Below are 17,405 nucleotides of genomic sequence, written 5' to 3' on the forward strand. Positions count from 1 at the left end.
AAATTGGAAAGAATTTGGCCAACTAATTCCATACTTAATTTGTGGGATTACAACTTTCTAGTGAAAACAGACTTGATGTTTAAATTGCCTCCTCAGTTTTCTCAGGTTTTAATTTTACTCTCGCTATCTTCATCAGGCATACATTATACCTGGTGGCACAAATGGTTAGCGTGTCGCCCTCACAGCTCTGGAGTCCTTGGTTCAAATCCAGGTCATACACGTACGTACATATACGTACACCTATCCGTAACATATATATTTTATATTATATTCAAAAAATGATAAAAAATAATTCAAGAATGGCAAGTTCAAATTAACTTGTATACATGGAAAGATGGAATTTTTATTTGGTACTGTTTACTGGTAGGTATAATTATCATGTGTCACCATGCAATTATAACGATGTTGATTTTCCGAGCCGCTTATCTTCACGAGATTCGCCAACTGATTATAAATAGTTGAAGTGGTGAAACCTGAATTTGGTTGAGCCAAACAACCATGCACGAACACACGCATACCTGAATCTGGAGGGTTCAACAGGCCTACTGTGCATGTTTGTTTGTTTTTTAAGAGATGGGAGGAAACCCACACAAGTCCGGGTAAAACATGGAAACTCCACACACGAAGGAGCCCAGAATTGGCCCCATTGATCTCAGAAGTGTGAGACGGACGTGCTGACCATTCAGTACCGTTTGGAAATAAACCTAAAGGCATGAGACGTTTGCAGCCCTCTGCCGCCTCCGTGTGCTGAAAAATGGAGAATTTAGGCTCGCAAAACAAAAACAAAACGGATAATTATAACATGATTCAACCATGATTCACTTTGCCATTATTATTGTTTTTTTTAACTGTTTATGTGTTCGTTTGTTTTTGATTTTGTTATTCTATTTGTGCACTTCCCTAATTTGTTTTGTTGATCACTTGTTATGTTGACAACTTATTCATTTATTTATTACGTTTTTATTGTTATTTCTTTCATTGATTCTTTATTTGTCTTTTTGTTTGTTGTTGCTATTTGTGCACTTCGTGATGAAGCTTTAAATCTCATTATACTTGGATGATGACAATAAAAGCATTACATTTAATTCAATGGGCGAATTAAAGAAACGAAAATCCAAATGTTACAATCTCATCTTCACTTCAATTCATTTTGGAATTGTCGCGTTTCGGTGCCATTAACAGCGACCAACATTGAATCCATTTAAATTTCAATTCCAAGGGATTCGACGTCGATATCCGTCAATGGCAGCCAATAAACACCATGTTTTTTTTAATATTTTTTATTTGTTGCAATGTTTTAAAGAATACATGCTAGGCAAAAGAGCGTATCCAGTGGATATGACCACGGGTCTACTTTACTATTTGGATGTTTACATGACGTCTGTCAGTGTCAATGAGTTTTTACTGGAAATGTGCGCGCTTCATCTCTGCTCCGCCCTGCTTTTCTCTAGAACTCGAACAGCTCACCCACGCTGGCATGCCCAAACGCAAAGTGATCCAAGTGTGGGTGGTTGACTGACTAACTGACACAGCGACCAATCGACCGATCAAGTCCAACCTCTGAATTCTCCATTCTGGATGTGTGACGTGAGAAGTTGTGCAAGTGTAGTAACAACATCGGACGGCAGGGAAGGCGTTGCTTCAACAGCAGAAGTCGCAACAAAGTGCCTCCCCGTTTCATCTTTCAACTTCAACAGGATCGATTTAAGCCTCTTAATTCCATGTTTAAAGAAAAAGAAATAAACGCATCTCCTTGCAGCCGCCCGTCAAGAGAAAAACCGGAACCGGAAAAGTGTTAACAACTGTCAAACGAACTGACGGTAAGGCAAAAATTCATGTCTCCGTTTATAATCATATAGTTCTTTTATTGGTTCGATTATGCATTTTTGTTTGTTTGTCTGCATACTGATATGGGCGTCATGTGGACTTTCGATTTGTAAACTGCGTCAGTCGCACTGTCAGGAAAGTTATCTGTAGATCGTATTATTATTTTATGTGTGCGTGTTTAAAAAATACATTTTTTATTTAACTTTTAGGCGTCCGATTATTCATAACTCTGCCAACCAGAACTCCAAGTACAAATATATCCGAAATATATTGTTTTTATTGTATGTAACAACAAGAAAAATAGATATATTTTAAATGTATTTATTTTTTCTTATTTTATATTATGATTGCTGTTACAATATAAAAGCCCCATATTAAAGGATTTACAGTAATGGTACAGCAGTGTTTTCAAGGAAGTGAAGAAGAAGAAAAAAATTTTTTTTGGGGGATGTGGGAGGAACCCTGAGTACCTAGAGAAAACCCACGCAAATTCGAGAGGACATGCAAACTCCGCCCAGTGTTGCGTACTGCGGTGGAGCCCTCAACCCCAGAACTATATGGCCGACGCACTCCCCACTCATCCGCTGGGCCACACTAGATATGAATTTAAATATAATATGAAGTCAGCCATCCAATGTTTTTTCTTTCAAATTTATGTGTATTTTTAAAATATACATATATCTCTGAATTATTATTTTGAACATAGCTCTTAACTCCTTCACCTCCACAGCCCATTATAAACCATGAATCCATTTCAACTGAGAAGGCTGGCATTGATTATTACTACTACTGACGGTCATAGGTGTCCAATGTCTTTTGACTGGGAGGTACTTTGAAAATGATGTGATTGGACCAGTATCGGATCTGGGACATTGAGTCTTTACAGTTGTAAGAGATGTCCCCGTATCACCTCTTGGAAACTACATCTGTTCAGATACTTGATCTGTTCGTGCCAAAAAGACGCTTACTTAATTAACAAGCAGTTTTAAGTTGACGAGAAATGGATAGAGAAATTTTAAAAAGAATGATTAGATCTACTTTTTTCCGTCTGTTTATTTATTGCTTAGCTTGGTCAGATAGAACTTGGATTTAATAAGTCCAGCCACTGGGTTCATGTAAAACAATGGGATGCATTCTGTCATTTCCTGTACAGTAATGGCTCACTGATGGGTTTCCTCCCAGCTACTTAGCTGTTCAAACTCCCTTAAGGATTGCTTAATGGTCCTTCACTTTTTATTTTTCAATCGTCAACTTCTGTCCACTCGCTGTAGTCATGTACCATCTCAAAGCTAGCTCCTTTTTTGACAATAAAAAATGTGTGCCTGGCAAAGAGGTGGTTGTAGGGTGGGCCTAGACGGTTAACCAAAGTCTGTCTTGTGATGATAATCAATTTCAATTCATACAGTGGGAGAAAATAGTTAAGACAGCCACCGATAGTGTAAGTTTGTCCATTTATAATGATGACAGAAGTCAGAAAATTTCATCATGAGTACACTTAACTGTGAGAGACAGAATGTGGAGAAAAAAAAACATTCAATGTATTCAACACAATGTATGATTATTATAGTCATTTAAAAATATACATTCAGCCAGCATTTAGTTTTAGAAAACCCTCTGGGGTTGAGGTTGGGACTGACCAGGCCACTCCAGGTTTTTGTTTTTGATTGTGGTCATGCTATTTACTATTATTATTAATGATTATTTGTTTGTTTGTAATGACAATACAAGCATTCAATTCAAACATATTTCAGGATTTTGGTTGAAAAAAAGCCATTCTTTCCTTTTACGTGAATAGGTCTTCATCTCCCATTCTTCTTTGAAATGACTTTCCTAATTTTATCCATGTATGTTGCAGTCCGGCTTAACCATGGCCCAGTGGGCACTCATCAGCCAACATATACTACCCGTGGAGACCATGAATGAGCTCTACCCCTCATCCACTTTTCCTATTGAAGTCCGACACTATTTGCGTGACTGGATTGAGAAGCAAAACTGGTACACCAACAAAATCCAGACACAAAATCCTAGAACTAACCATGTTGCATATGGTCTGTGTACATTGTTGTTTTTTTTTTTTTTTATCTCAGGGACATGTTTGCCTTGGAGAATGTGGAGCAGGAAGCAAATGCCCATGCTCTTTTGAACCAGCTTGTTATGATGCTGGAGGCACATTCTCATCAAATTACCAATGTTGTGGATAAAATGAAGCTCATGCAGATCAGCAAACACATGGTAGGGGAAACTGCGGTAGAGACCACCGTTGTGTGTGTGAGATTGTCATATAAGAAAACAATGTGATATAAATTTGCACACACATACACCTCATCTCATCTTATTTTCTGAATCCCTTTATCCTTAATAAGGTTATGTGGGGTGCTGGAGCCTATCTCAGCTGATTTCAGGCCAATGGTGGGGGACCCCCTGAATCAGTGGCCAGCTGATCGCAGGGCACAAGGAGACGGAGAACCATGTACACTAATACCCATACCTGGGGGTTATTTAGAGTGTCCTATCAGGTTACTATGTATGTCTTTGGAATGTGGGAGGAAACTAACACAGGCCCAGGAGGAACATGCAAACTCCACAAAGATGTGAATGACCTGGATTTGAACCCAGAGCTCCAGCGCTGTGAGGGCAACACGCTATCCACTTGCGCCACCGGGCCCTCACACACATATACATATATATATGTGTGCATTAGAAACTTTAAACAACTCATGCACTCCGATACCACTTAAAAAGTCCTTTAATTATTATTTCTTCTAGATACATGACATTGTATGTTTGAAGATGAATGCTAAAAACATGCAAATCCTGAGCACAATTTAGAGCTGAATTGCTAATACAGACTTTTAAGATACAATTTGTGAAGCAAAAGTTGTCACGCGTAATATAGCGTTTGTGTGCTCTTGCCAAGACTGCAGTACTAACTGTGTGATGGGTGATATCTTCCAGAGCATGTTTCAGCCACTGCAGTTTGCAGTGATGGTGAGAGACACATTGCACAAAGAGAGACTTCTGCTCAGAGATGTAAGTACATTTCTTACCCCCCCTAACCATAGCTCCTATTCCAATGAGGTTGTTTAAAAGAAGTACACTATACAATACAAGTGAGCTGAGCAGCGTGACCATGCTTTCTTATGTCATGTTTGCAGTGGGCACAAGTAAACAACACTCCGCAGCATCAACAGTTCGTCGCCAAAGAAGTGGGCTTTTCAAGCACGCAGAATGTGGACCTCCTTGTTCTCAAAGTGCTAGAGGTCCAGGATTTACGACAAAAGATACATCAGCTACAAGAAGAGCTCAACTGGGAAAAGCAGAACTTTGAGTCTTTGCAAGGTAATATATGAAAAGAAAATGTGTAGTGTCTTTCTGCATGCAATTTAGTGTTAATTTACACCATTACTTTCTAACAGTAAAAAAAATGTGATACTACAAGTTCTATACAACATTGCAATAATGTTGTCAGTGTGTGTATCCCACGCTCCCCTTCTGAACCAAAAGCAACACATTCATTCATTTTCCAAACCGCTTATCCTCACAAAGATTCTGGGGGGTGCTGGAGCCTATCTCGGCTGACTAGAACCTGAATTAATGACCAGCCAATCGCAGGGCACAAGGAGACGGACAACCATCCATGCTCACATTCCTACTGTGAAGTAATCTTAAATTAACAAAGAATGTTTCCATACGTTTCACAGCCTTCAATCCGTGTCACAGCCTTTAATCCGTATCACAGCCTTCAATCTGTGTCACAGCCTTCCATCCGTCTCACAGCCTTCATCGGTGTCACAGAAAATTTGTATGTCCTTTGTTATAGAGCATTTGCATGTCAGGCAATCTTGCCCTAATTAAACAGTTGATGCAGAAAGAGAGTCGTCAGAGATTGGAGAACGGAGACAGTCGAAAATTGACCGGAATCTCACTCATCTGCCTTGGCGTGCTTACTTGTGTTTGACTTTGTGAATGTTCATCGTGGACCGGACACCTACCTAGGGGAAATTTAGAGTGTTTAAAAAGCCTACCCCGCATGTTTTTGGGATCACTTAGAGAAAAGCCATGCATCCCCCGGGGTTGAACATGTATACTCCACACATGGACTAACCTTGTATCGAACCGTCAACCCCAGAACTGTGAGGCCCATACACTAACCCAGGGGTGGGCAAACTTTTCGGCCCGGGGGCCACATTGACTATAAAAATTTGACAGATGGGCCAAGATACAATACATATAAAAAACTGCATCCGTTAACAGTACATATGAAACACAAACAGGAAAAAAGGACTAAAGTATTAACATATTCATCACTCATTAAAGTAAAAGTACAAAGTACAAAGTAACGTAAAAAGGAATGTATTAAGAAATATTAAAATGTAATTTAAAAAAAGATTGAGGGGCTGTAAAACACGAAAAACAAATAAGAGTGGACAGAGCTACTGCCACTGGCTTCCGCGTGACGGTGCCATCTTGGGGAAAAAAAATACATTATTTGGACAACGTCGGCGGGGCGGATTAAAAGGCCTAGCAGGCCGGATGTGGGCCGCGGGCCGTAGTTTTCCCATGCTGCACTAACCACTTGACTGCCCAAAAGCAGTACAGTTACTCGTTATCACTCATGTAGCTTATTCACTCACTAAATTATCTTGTTAGTGCACTTATAATGTGGCCCTTGGTATGGAAGTGTTGATGTACTGAACACATCATTTTTGCAGGTGCTGCGGGGATCTTGGATCCCCCCATGTTAGAAGTGACTCAACTTCAAAAACACATTGAGCAGCTGGCCTACAGTGTCAACACCATGGCAACGGTGAGTAGCAATGTTTCTGCCTTGTGAGCCCCTGCGAGAAAAAGAAGGTGAAGCTCAGGAAGGACACAAGGGCAAACCTGCCTTGTGATGATCATGTCGCTGCTGTCTTGGGATACAAATGTCATTTATTTCCTCACTTTGCTCGCATTTGAAAGCAATCATCTGTCCCTATTAAAATGAGTGGAAATGAAATGAATCCATTCCACAAAATCCCACTCCACATAACCCTGAAAACACCAGAAATGTGATCACAAAACACTATCATTGGGTATTGTCCTTCCTTTTTGGCCAAATGAAGATTGCATTTTGAAAAACATGCAAGGCAATGTCCTTGCATGAGAAATGTAGATTTGAACATAATTCTGCCCTGTGTTTTCATAATAATCTATAGTATATTGTACGTTCCTTGCCAGATAAATCATAGTGAAAATATGCAAAGAATAAGTATTGGTGTAACATATTGGCTTGCTGATCTTTACAGAAGCGTTTTCAGTTGCTCGCTGAGTGTGTGGACTGCCTGGACCAGTGTCAGGCCCAACTTATCAGCACACTGAAAATCTGGAGGTGGGAGCAGTACAAGGCAACCATTGGACATCGTTTTGACGACAACCTCAACTTCCTCCAGATGTGGTAAAATGTCTGCTGTATTACTGCTTTCTAAACCTCCTCATGTGAAAGCCTTGTTAATGACGATGAGTCCAATGTTCCTGGTAAATCAGGTGTGAGCAGCTACTTGGTGTGAATGGTAAGTTGAGACAAGAGTTAATGCTCATCGTAGAACCAGTTCCAGAGCTGCAGGAAAGGCTCGGCCAACTTCTCAAACTTCTGGTTCAAAGGTACTTTCACTTACCTGATCTCCATGCATGATACCGTCAAAATATTAGACACGCACTCCTGCATTAACAGCACGGTATCATTAAATGAATACCTCTGCGTCAAGGTCAAAGGTTTTTAATTGTGATGAATTTTTCCCTCAGTTCTCTCGTGGTGGACAAGCAGCCGCCCCAGGTCATTAAGACGCAGTCCAAGTTCACCACAACTGTACGCTATCTGCTAGGTGAAACAATTGCACCTGGGAAGCCTGTTGTGCTGAAGGCACAAATCATTAATGAACTCCAAGCCAGAAACCTAAACATTTCCCTCAGGTAATAAAGACTTGTTTTCCCTTCACTCATAATACACACAGTCACTGTGCATCCCACATATTATTAGTAGGAGACGGTTGCTCATTCATATTGCCTTGAACTTGTTGTATTAAACATATATGATCATTGTTCTTCTCTATTGAAGGATGGTATATTTTTGGAGCTAACAAATTCATTCATTTTCCATACTGCTTATCCTCACGCGGATCGCATGGGGTGCTGGAGCCTATCTCAGTTACAGGCACCAGGCAGGGGACACCCTGAATCGGGGGATAGCCATAGACATGGACAACCCTTCACGCTTGTACTCATACCTAAAGAAAATGTAAAATGTTCAACCAGCCTACCATGCATGTTTTTAGATGTGGAAGGAAATCAGAGTAAACAGCCACTGCAAAATTCCCATTATGTTCATCTTTTATAAGGAGTATTTGAGGTTTTATGGAAGATATGGTGTGGTATTTATCATGTGCAGTGACAATGTTGGGGAAGTGATCAACAACACAGCCATTCTTGAACATAACACAGCCAGCAAAAGCACATGTGCCACCTTCAGGAATATGGTATGTACTGCGTTCTCAATCAGCAGTGTTCCCTCGCTACTTCGCGGTTCATCCACTGTGGACTCAGAGCTTCGCATATTTTTTTGGGGGAAAAAAATACAGATATTACATTGAGACAACAAATTTTACAGTTTTTTTTTGTTATAACATGAATTTCACTCTCTCTACCCATATTCTATATGGTGTACTACAGGGGGAGTAAAAAAAATAAATAATTTTTATTCAATTCAAATTAAGCTTTTTTGAAGGGGAATCCCTACTTTGCGGAAATTCACTTATTGCGGGTGGTCCCAGTCCCCCTTAACCGCGATGACCGTGGGAACACTGTATATTATGAAAAGTTCATCATGGGAACAAAGTAAAATTTGAATTTATGTATAATAGTCAATCAAGAAGATTAAGAGAGCTGACAGAAAGGGATCTGAATCGGTCACAGAGGAGAAGTTTGCCCTCCTCTTCTCAACCGAGATCAACATCACAGGCAGTGACACTCCTTTCAAAATACAGGTTTACATTTTTTAACATACTTTTCTGTTCCTATAGCTCCTCAACTAGACTAATGTTCTTAAGTAATACATTGTTTTTGCAACTGCATTCTCGTTCAAGATGGAATTTGTGTCATTGCAGATAATCTCGTTGCCACTCGTCATCATTGTTCATGGCAGCCAAGACAACAATGCGCTGGCTACCATCATATGGGATTGTGCTTTTTCAGAGATTGTAAGTCAAAAAAATCTTTAAACATTTTACTGTACAGGCAGTTGTGCCCTTAAATTCCTCCACAATCTGTTTTCTGGTAATGGCCCAACTTTGTTTAGAGCAAAACATTTCCATCGGTTCAAACTTTCACCAATCTCATAGAAGAAGAAAAATTCCAACAAATACAGTTTTATATATCTACTCTTAACCATTATGGCATGTAGGGTTGATAAACGACACTGATTGCAACCCTAACTGTTACACAAGACAATCTTTATTGTTTTATAACACTTTGCTTTGCGACTAACACTGTAGTCAAAACCATGAATCACTTTTTTTCTTGTCTAACATCAAAAAACAGATTTTTTTTCTTCATAGTCACCAAATCTATCTCTTGTAGTATCTCTAATTTATCTTGTAAAGTTCTAACTGTCCCAATCTCTGCTCCAGTCTAAATAGAATACACCACAACAAAACGTAGCACATACATACACATACATATATATTTAAGCACATATATATATATATATATATATATATATATATATATATATATATATATATATATATATATATATATATATATATATATATATATATATATATATATATATATATATATATATATATATATATATATATATATATATATATATATATATATATATATATATATATATATATATATATATATATATATATATATATATATATATATATATATATATATATATATATATATATATATATATATATATATATAAATACATACATACACATAGATGTGCATGCATGCATACGGTAGGTTTCAGCTCATTTGTTTTGTTAAAGAGCCTGACAGCTGGTGGAAGTTGACGTTAGTACTTAAAAGGTTTATAAAAACAGTCTCTGCTCTGAAGGCAATGACATAATACATGGTTTAGATATGAACATTCCTGCTTAGTCATCCACATTATTCCTGGCTGAAATGAGGTCAAGTGAAGTGTGGCAATTTCATTTATGATGACTTTTCCAACTCCAATTTATCCTCGAGCGTTTTTGTTGTTGTTGTTGTTGTTGTTGTTGTTTTGCCCATTTGGTATGATGACGCATAGTTCAAATTTACTCCTGGTCTGTTGACGCCGTCAGGACAGAGTGCCATTCGCGGTTCCGGAGCGGGTGCCGTGGAAGCTCATGTGCAGCACTCTCAACAGTAAATTCATGTCAGAGGTCCAGACAGAGCACTGCCTAGACGAGAACAACCAACGCTGCCTAGCCCAGAAAATATTCGACAAACCAGACTTCAATGATGACTTCAGCAACATGATGGTGTCCTGGACGCAGTTTAATAAGGTACACACACACACTCATACATTACTATATCTTGGCCATTACTGCATACTGTACATGCACACTTGATTTGTTTACAGTGTGCCAGAGTAGTTGGATATTAAAACAACACAGCTATGAAAAAAAGTCTCATCTTTACACACACAGAGATAAAATGTCAACATGTTTGTCTCGTAGGAAGTGCTCCCGGGTCGACAGTTTACATTCTGGCAGTGGTTTGAGGGAGCGATGGACCTAACCAAAAAACATCTGAGATCCGACTGGAGTAATGGGTATAAAGCTTCTTCTTTTTATTAAATGCATATTTGGCATATTGTTACACCATTAACAATGAAATGTTGCTCTTATTTTTTTTTCCCCTCAAAGGCTCATATATGGTTTCATTGAAAAGCAACATCTACACCTGATTCTCAAGCAGAAACCCAACGGAACGTTCTTACTACGCTTTAGCGACTCTGAGATTGGAGGTATCACCATTGCCTACGTGACTGCAGCAGACTGTGAGTACGGGTTAATGCGGGAATTTGTTTTTATTAAGGCTCGAGCAGTTAACAAAGGCAATCCTGCGAACCAGTTTTATCTTATTTTTTCTATTTTAATGATGTATGAGAGCTCTCGGATCCAATCTTTGGGCTTTTTTTCTTCTTCTTATCCTAGCGGGTGAACACAATCAGATCATCAAGAACATCCAGCCACTTACCAAGAAACACCTTGACTTCCAGAACCTTGGCGATACCATCTGGCACATGAATGACCTTAGATTCCTCTACCCTCACTTTCCTAAACAGGATGTTTTTGCAAAGTCCTCATCAAGTAATGCACCCCCCTCTCTCCATGTCTTTTTTTTTATCTAATGGAAAGTGCAATATAAAAATGAATGTATTCATTTTTCCTCACGTTTTTAGACAAAACGACAGGCGGAAATGACTACCTCCCAATAAGACTCCATCCTATATCAGCTGGAGAGTACGTTTTTAGCCTAAATGCTCTTGCCAATTTGCTTTTGTGATTTGGATATAGCGTCTGTGTGTTTTGTTTTTCTGCAGGGAGACCAACTCAAATAAAGCGGATGTTGCCAATATTTTACATCATACTGAAAACCATCATAATTCTGCTATGTATCAAGGGTAGGTTCTATACCAGACATGGGCAAACTACGGCCCGCAGGCCACATCCGTCCCATTAGGCTATTTAATCCGGCCAGCCAACGTTGTCCAAATATTTTTTTTTACTTTATAAAAAAAAATTCCCCAAGATGGCGCCGTCACACGGAAGCCAGTAGCTCTGTCCACTCTTATTTGTTTTTCATGTTTTACAGCCACTCTATCTTTTTTTTAAATTACATTTTAATATTTCTTAATACCTTGCTTTTTACTTTATACTTTTTACTTTAATGATGAGTGATGAGTATGTTAATACTTTAGTCCTTTTTTTCTGTTTATGTTTCATATGTACTGTTAACGGATGCAGTTTTTTATATGTATCGTATCTTGTGCTGACCCGGCCCATCTGTCAAATTTTTTAAGTCAATGTGGCCCCCAGGCCGAAAGGTTTGCCCACCCCTATTCTATACATTAGTCATTATACATATATATCAGCAAAAAAAAACAACTCTAGCATCTAAACTGATATGGGACTACTACTCACAGAAAATGAAAGACATTTTTATTTTTGAGGGAATTTTCTGAATGAACCTAAAATGATTTACACACATACTGGGCTAAACCGTTGAGTGCAGTGTTTTAATTAATAAGTTGTGCCCTAACAAGTTGAATAAGAACATTTACAAGATGCTTAAACCAAAAATAAATATAAAGTAGTTTTATTGTGTATTTTTTTAGGTTTGTTCCTCTTCACAGCAAATATCCCTACTTTAGAATAATGAGGAAATGAATGAATAACATCATACTATATCTCTTGTGCAGGAACGTTGCCCCCATGGAAAGCTCGGATATGGCCGTAGGAGAATTTAGTCCGGACCCACGCGCCTTCAGTGACATGTAGGTTGAATCCTTTGGCCGTCTTAAGATGCTGTTGCTGCTGAAAGTGTGACCCATGTGGCAACTTCAAACCTATGTCTTTCTTCCAGGGCCACAGGAGATATGGACCTCGATTTAAACAATTTTCTGAACTTTTCATGAAAATTTAGGCTGCAGGCTGAGCGACATTGAGAATGTAACATAACATTGAAAGCGCTGACACATTCAGAACACTCCCCTGGGGATTTGTTGATTATTGACTTTTTGCTTGACCACTTTTGCAAAGCTATGACATTCCTTTATGGAAATAGCTTGGTAAGGACATATATTTTAAGATAGGAAAAGAATATTTGAATAAATACCTTACAGTTAGTCCATGCATTGCATGTAAAACACTTCTTAAAAAGGCTCATTCTGTTAGTTGATCTAGATTTGGGTACTGCTTAACATTAGATGTTGTCATATTTAAATGGCACAGCTGTAACTTCATTTGTGAATGTTGAAAGCTTTATTTCTGTGTTTGTATTGGACAAATAAACACAGTGGGTTTGTGGAGCTTTAGGCCAATCACATTTTGCATTTTCTTTTTGTGCTTGTTTTTCCATCAGGCTTTCCGTATTGTACTTTGAACTCATCAAATATCCTCGGGCACAATTGGGCTCTTTTACTGCTCAAATGTAAGAAATGTCTTTTGTATTCACTCTAAAAGGAAAAAAAAAATATATATATATATATATATATATATATATATATATATACATTCTATTCTTTGTCCAGAAATTCCTAATGAGATGCTTAGAAATTTCGACCAAGACAACAATATTTGCTGTTGCCATTTTGCTTTTGAATGATTTTAATTGTAAATAGAGAACTAGTTCATCTGTTTTGCAAAAGCCATGTATTACAATTCACTGCGGGAGTTTTTCACTTGTTTTTCCCCCTTTTTCTGTATTATTTTGCTATCATGTATGTTACCTTAAAGTGAGTACTGCAAACTATCATATCTCAGAAAGTGTTTATGCCATGTTATTGAGGATAACGATATAGTAACATTTACCAGGGGTAATGTGGGAATAAAAACAGGTCACTGTTATATGTTTATAGTATAAATGAGCGGTGATCTCTAATTTTCGCTTTAGTGTATCAGCTAAATCTACTCTTCAGCAGTTGTAATTTTAGCCACTGAGTTGAACTATATACTGGCGAGTATTCTTTTTAAATGTGTTAGTGCCAACTTAATTGTTTGCTAAGCAAATGAAAATAGTGATAATGCTGAGCTAAAGATTGAATGTTTAGGGTCGTGTAAATTGCTGCTTGGCTTTCCCTCCATCAGCGCCCCCCAAAAAACACAATTGTATCACAGGTGTATATGATGATTACTGTATTATTATTCTTTTTCAAAAATCCTCAAACGTCGTCATTAAAAAAAAAAAGAAGAAAGAAAGAAAACTTTACACTGTACATCACAAAACAGGAAAACCAACATTTCTGAACGTGCCACTAAAATCTACCTAATCAGCCACTTATCAAGGCAACCACACTAGAAAGGAAAATACAGAAAAATGCTTCCATGTCTGGTCAACATCACAGTGTTAATAATTTTGATTATTGGAGCTTAACATTGACCACGTAGCTTTTAAGTCAGCACACCTCATGCACAGTTTTTTTTTCTCGTTTTTTGTTGTTGTTTTTTTTAAGTCCCGATATGACGACTCAGAAGCCCCTGTGTATGTGGTCTAGCTGCTCAGCTTTGGCAAACACAAGGAAATTCAAACCAACATCTTTAAAAGTGGAAAAGGGTCAAATTTACATGTATTATACCCTCTTTTTTCCCCCTCATCATTTAAACTGCTTGTTCCTGCAAAACTACAAAGTAATGATTTAAGTATTTCCATATTTTCCAATTTAAAAAAGCAAAAAAAACTGAACGGGCATCTTTTAAAAAGCCCCTAATTTTTGCATTTTCAAACTGGCTTCATCATTTCAAATGATCAAGTTTTTGGAAGTGAAAAATCAATTTTTCATATGGTTAAAAGAGTATTTTTTCATTTAACAAACATGAAGGCATCAGTTTTTTTTTTGTTTTTTACTGTAAGATTTCTAATGCAATCTGTCCATTAAAAAAGCAGATATTGCCATTTTTCATCCAAAAATGATGACACTTGCCTTCTATAAAAGAGCGACTGTTTGGAAATGAATAGGCAGCGTTATTAAAAAAAAAAATAATAAATAAAACAAGCCTGGGTGATTTAGAATGATGAAACTAATGCAGGAATAAAATAAAAATCCTTCCGAAAACAAGAGAGAAATTAAAAACAAGCATACATACACATACAGACAAAAAGCGTCCTCTGACAAACACTTTTATAAAATGGGATTCAGGTAGAGTACGTACGTGAAATTAATTGGAGCAAAGCAAAGGGTAAAATCTTGGAAAAGCATGCTGAAGTCTCTACTGTAGCTTCACTCCTAGCAAATAAAAATAAAAATAAAGAGAAAAGAAGGTGACTTGATCTAAAAAGCCTTCTTCACCTTTGTCCTGCAGTCCAAAAGGGTTAGGATTGAAATGGAAAGAGGTGTTTTGACCAGCAACTCGTCGTTCTGCTGGGGCTTTATAGAGCCTGCGTTTTGAGCTCCACGGGTTCTCCTCTGGTCTCCTGTTGGCCCTCGGCCTCCGGGGGCCGAGTACCCTTCAGAGTGGCCAGCCTCTCGGAGAGGCTGCGCATTCGTGGGAAGAGCATGAAGTCATAGAGCAGCGCTCCAATGGCACCACCAATCATAGGCCCCACCCAGTATACCTGTCGGGAAAAGAAAAAAAAAGATGGGTGCAATGTTTTGCAGCCAAATTAGTTAAGAAATTACACATTATTACATTTTTTTTCTATCTTAACTTGAGCATTTGGGATTAATAGAGAAATAGCTTCAAGCTTGCACCCTTTTTTTACTCGACAACCTGTTAAAAGTGTTTGCCGCCCTTCTATTTGAGCAAATTTGCCTGAAGATGCCTTCAGAGGTTGACATTTTCCCAGAATTTTAGCATATCTAAGGAACTTAGTAAGTTTTGACCATGCAAAACCTCTCATATTGGTCATTTGTTTGGCCCTAAATCTGTAGTGCAGCTTTATTTATATGTATTTTTTCAGGCTGTTGTGCCTTCCTTAAAGTCCTTACCCAATGGTTGACAAAATTCTTGACCAGCACTGCTGGGGCGAAAGACCTTGCTGGGTTCATTCCTGCTCCAGTGTAGTAAATCTAAGAGTTTAAAAAAAGTTGAATATTAAAGTTCTTGCAAACACAAAAGTCCTTTTTAAAGTCTCACCCCGAGAAGATGTCCCATCAGTACGGAAAACCCAATAGCCAGGGCAGCAGATCCCAATCGTCCATTGCGACGTTCGTCTGTCACGGCAAAGATGCAGACCACCAGCTGCAGAGTGAGGAAGACCTCCATGGTGGTGGCCATGCCCAGGCCGATGCCTGGTTGCAGCTGCCGAGTCAACGTGGTGATATATCACATTCACTGGATCTCACAATAGTATACAAGCTTCATACATGTACTACATTGCAATGTTTGTGAAAGAAAAACACTTTGTGTAGTCTTACCGTGTTGAGGACCAGGTTGCCCCTCACGTTGACTGGGGTGACGCCGTAGAGCACGGCAGCGCCGGCCAAGGCTCCCAGACACTGGGCAACAATGTAGAACACGGCGCGGAACAGCGACATCTGGGAACTGACCAGGAAGGCGAAGGTCACCGCCGGATTGATGTGTCCGCCGCTTATGTGGCCGATGGACTGGATGAGCGTGGCGGCCGCCAGTCCGAAGCAGAAGGCCACGTGCAGGACGTTTTGGGCCCCGGTGGTCCAGCGGAGAGCGGCACCCAGGCCAAAGAAGACGAAGAACATGGTGCCGTAGAACTCGGCAAACACCGCCCGCCAGAAGGACATGGAGCGCAATTCCCACATGGTGACTCGAAAATAGGCTACAAAAACTATATGGATCGACTGAATGGAGACAAAAGCCTCCCTTGCACACCGACTGACACCTTTTGGAAAATCTGCCTTTTAACGGGGCAAACAGTGGAACTCGAGCCAAAGGTGGGATATTTGGGCAAAGTCGTTCATGGAGAGCTCCTAAGTGGAGCGCCGCAACAGCCTCCTCACATCAACGGGCCAATGCCTTGGTAGTCAGCGAAACACGGACACACGTACGGTGGAAGCACGCGCCGCACACATTCAGTCCCTTTACTAGGCCGGGGGGAACTCACAGGCCTTTTTATAAGAGCTTCACTGAGGCCAGGGGAGTGGTCGGCGCACAATGGTGCCATTTGAAACATCATCCTTAACCCTTGCCACGCCTGCACCGGCACAATGATGAAAGCAAAGAGTTAGTCTAGAAATGAGCCGAAAAGAGGCATCGTCTCGCTTGATTACAATTCCGTGTCTGGCATTCGGCCATGTGTTACTGAGTCAAATTACATTATGAAATTCGGCAGTATCAGTCATTTCAAATGTGACATATAGATACAGTTCTCTGTAGACGTAGGAACTTTTTTTCATAATGATAAATCTGTAATAAAGTACCATTACTATAATAATGTGTACATAATTATATTCACCTTTTGAGAGGAATTTTTTTTAAATGGCATATTTTCACTTTTTTCTTCTTCTTCGTATTTAACAACAACAATGCTTTAAAAATGAGAATGACTGTGAATACCTACCTTAAATTTGAAAATGTGCATTTATTTGCAAGTTTTAGGGCACATTTTATTTCCCTGACATGTTTTAATATATCCCATATTAAATATTTATTTTAGGGAAGTTTGGAAAGTTGGAATTGGGGAAACAAAAATACTCTTTTTGTGATTGAATGGACAAATATGCAATGAAAAGACAATTTTCAAGTAAAAACATGTTAATTTAATAGGGTGAATAAGTAAATATAAACCATGTTTAATGGCATTTTTGGGGAAACCACAGGATAATTACACATGTCAAATTGAACAGGGAATATTATAGAGATTTTGTGTAAAATCAACAAATGTGTTGAATAATATTT

General features: G+C 38.8%; 2 protein-coding genes across 2 annotated transcripts; one reads left to right on the top strand and one right to left on the bottom strand.

Moving 5' to 3' along the window:
* The first annotated feature begins 1,455 nt into the window (after positions 1-1,455).
* On the top strand, positions 1,456-12,919 carry stat6 (signal transducer and activator of transcription 6, interleukin-4 induced). The gene is made up of 20 exons (XM_077712725.1): positions 1,456-1,820; positions 3,683-3,822; positions 3,915-4,059; positions 4,783-4,857; positions 4,983-5,166; positions 6,540-6,634; positions 7,116-7,264; positions 7,354-7,470; positions 7,612-7,779; positions 8,255-8,342; positions 8,727-8,849; positions 8,970-9,062; positions 10,170-10,373; positions 10,548-10,642; positions 10,737-10,870; positions 11,028-11,183; positions 11,276-11,336; positions 11,417-11,497; positions 12,296-12,370; positions 12,460-12,919. Exons 2-20 carry the CDS (start codon positions 3,695-3,697, stop codon positions 12,509-12,511), a joined length of 2,223 nt encoding a protein of 740 aa, XP_077568851.1. The 5' UTR covers positions 1,456-1,820; positions 3,683-3,694; the 3' UTR covers positions 12,512-12,919.
* Positions 12,920-13,715: 796 nt separating this feature from the next.
* On the bottom strand, positions 13,716-16,602 carry mipa (major intrinsic protein of lens fiber a). The gene is made up of 4 exons (XM_077712739.1): positions 15,950-16,602; positions 15,669-15,833; positions 15,521-15,601; positions 13,716-15,147 (listed from the first exon to the last, which is right to left on the bottom strand). Exons 1-4 carry the CDS (start codon positions 16,307-16,309, stop codon positions 14,962-14,964), a joined length of 792 nt encoding a protein of 263 aa, XP_077568865.1. The 5' UTR covers positions 16,310-16,602; the 3' UTR covers positions 13,716-14,961.
* Positions 16,603-17,405: the final 803 nt, after the last annotated feature.

This window comes from Stigmatopora nigra, chromosome 1 (assembly GCF_051989575.1).
Source record: "Stigmatopora nigra isolate UIUO_SnigA chromosome 1, RoL_Snig_1.1, whole genome shotgun sequence".
Lineage (NCBI taxonomy): Eukaryota > Metazoa > Chordata > Actinopteri > Syngnathiformes > Syngnathidae > Stigmatopora > Stigmatopora nigra.

Bases quoted from the DNA above. Each gene is read 5' to 3' on its own strand.
- stat6 (XM_077712725.1), top strand. From the start codon at position 3,695: ATGGCCCAGTGGGCACTCATCAGCCAACATATACTACCCGTGGAGACC. The intron at 7,471-7,611 runs GTACTTTCACTT...TTTTTCCCTCAG, and splicing joins CTCAAACTTCTGGTTCAAAG to TTCTCTCGTGGTGGACAAGC. The intron at 12,371-12,459 runs GTAGGTTGAATC...TCTTTCTTCCAG, and splicing joins CCACGCGCCTTCAGTGACAT to GGCCACAGGAGATATGGACC.
- mipa (XM_077712739.1), bottom strand. From the start codon at position 16,309: ATGTGGGAATTGCGCTCCATGTCCTTCTGGCGGGCGGTGTTTGCCGAG. The intron at 15,602-15,668 runs GTGAGACTTTAA...TTAAACTCTTAG, and splicing joins TGATGGGACATCTTCTCGGG to ATTTACTACACTGGAGCAGG. The intron at 15,148-15,520 runs GTAAGGACTTTA...TTTTCCCGACAG, and splicing joins AGAATTTTGTCAACCATTGG to GTATACTGGGTGGGGCCTAT.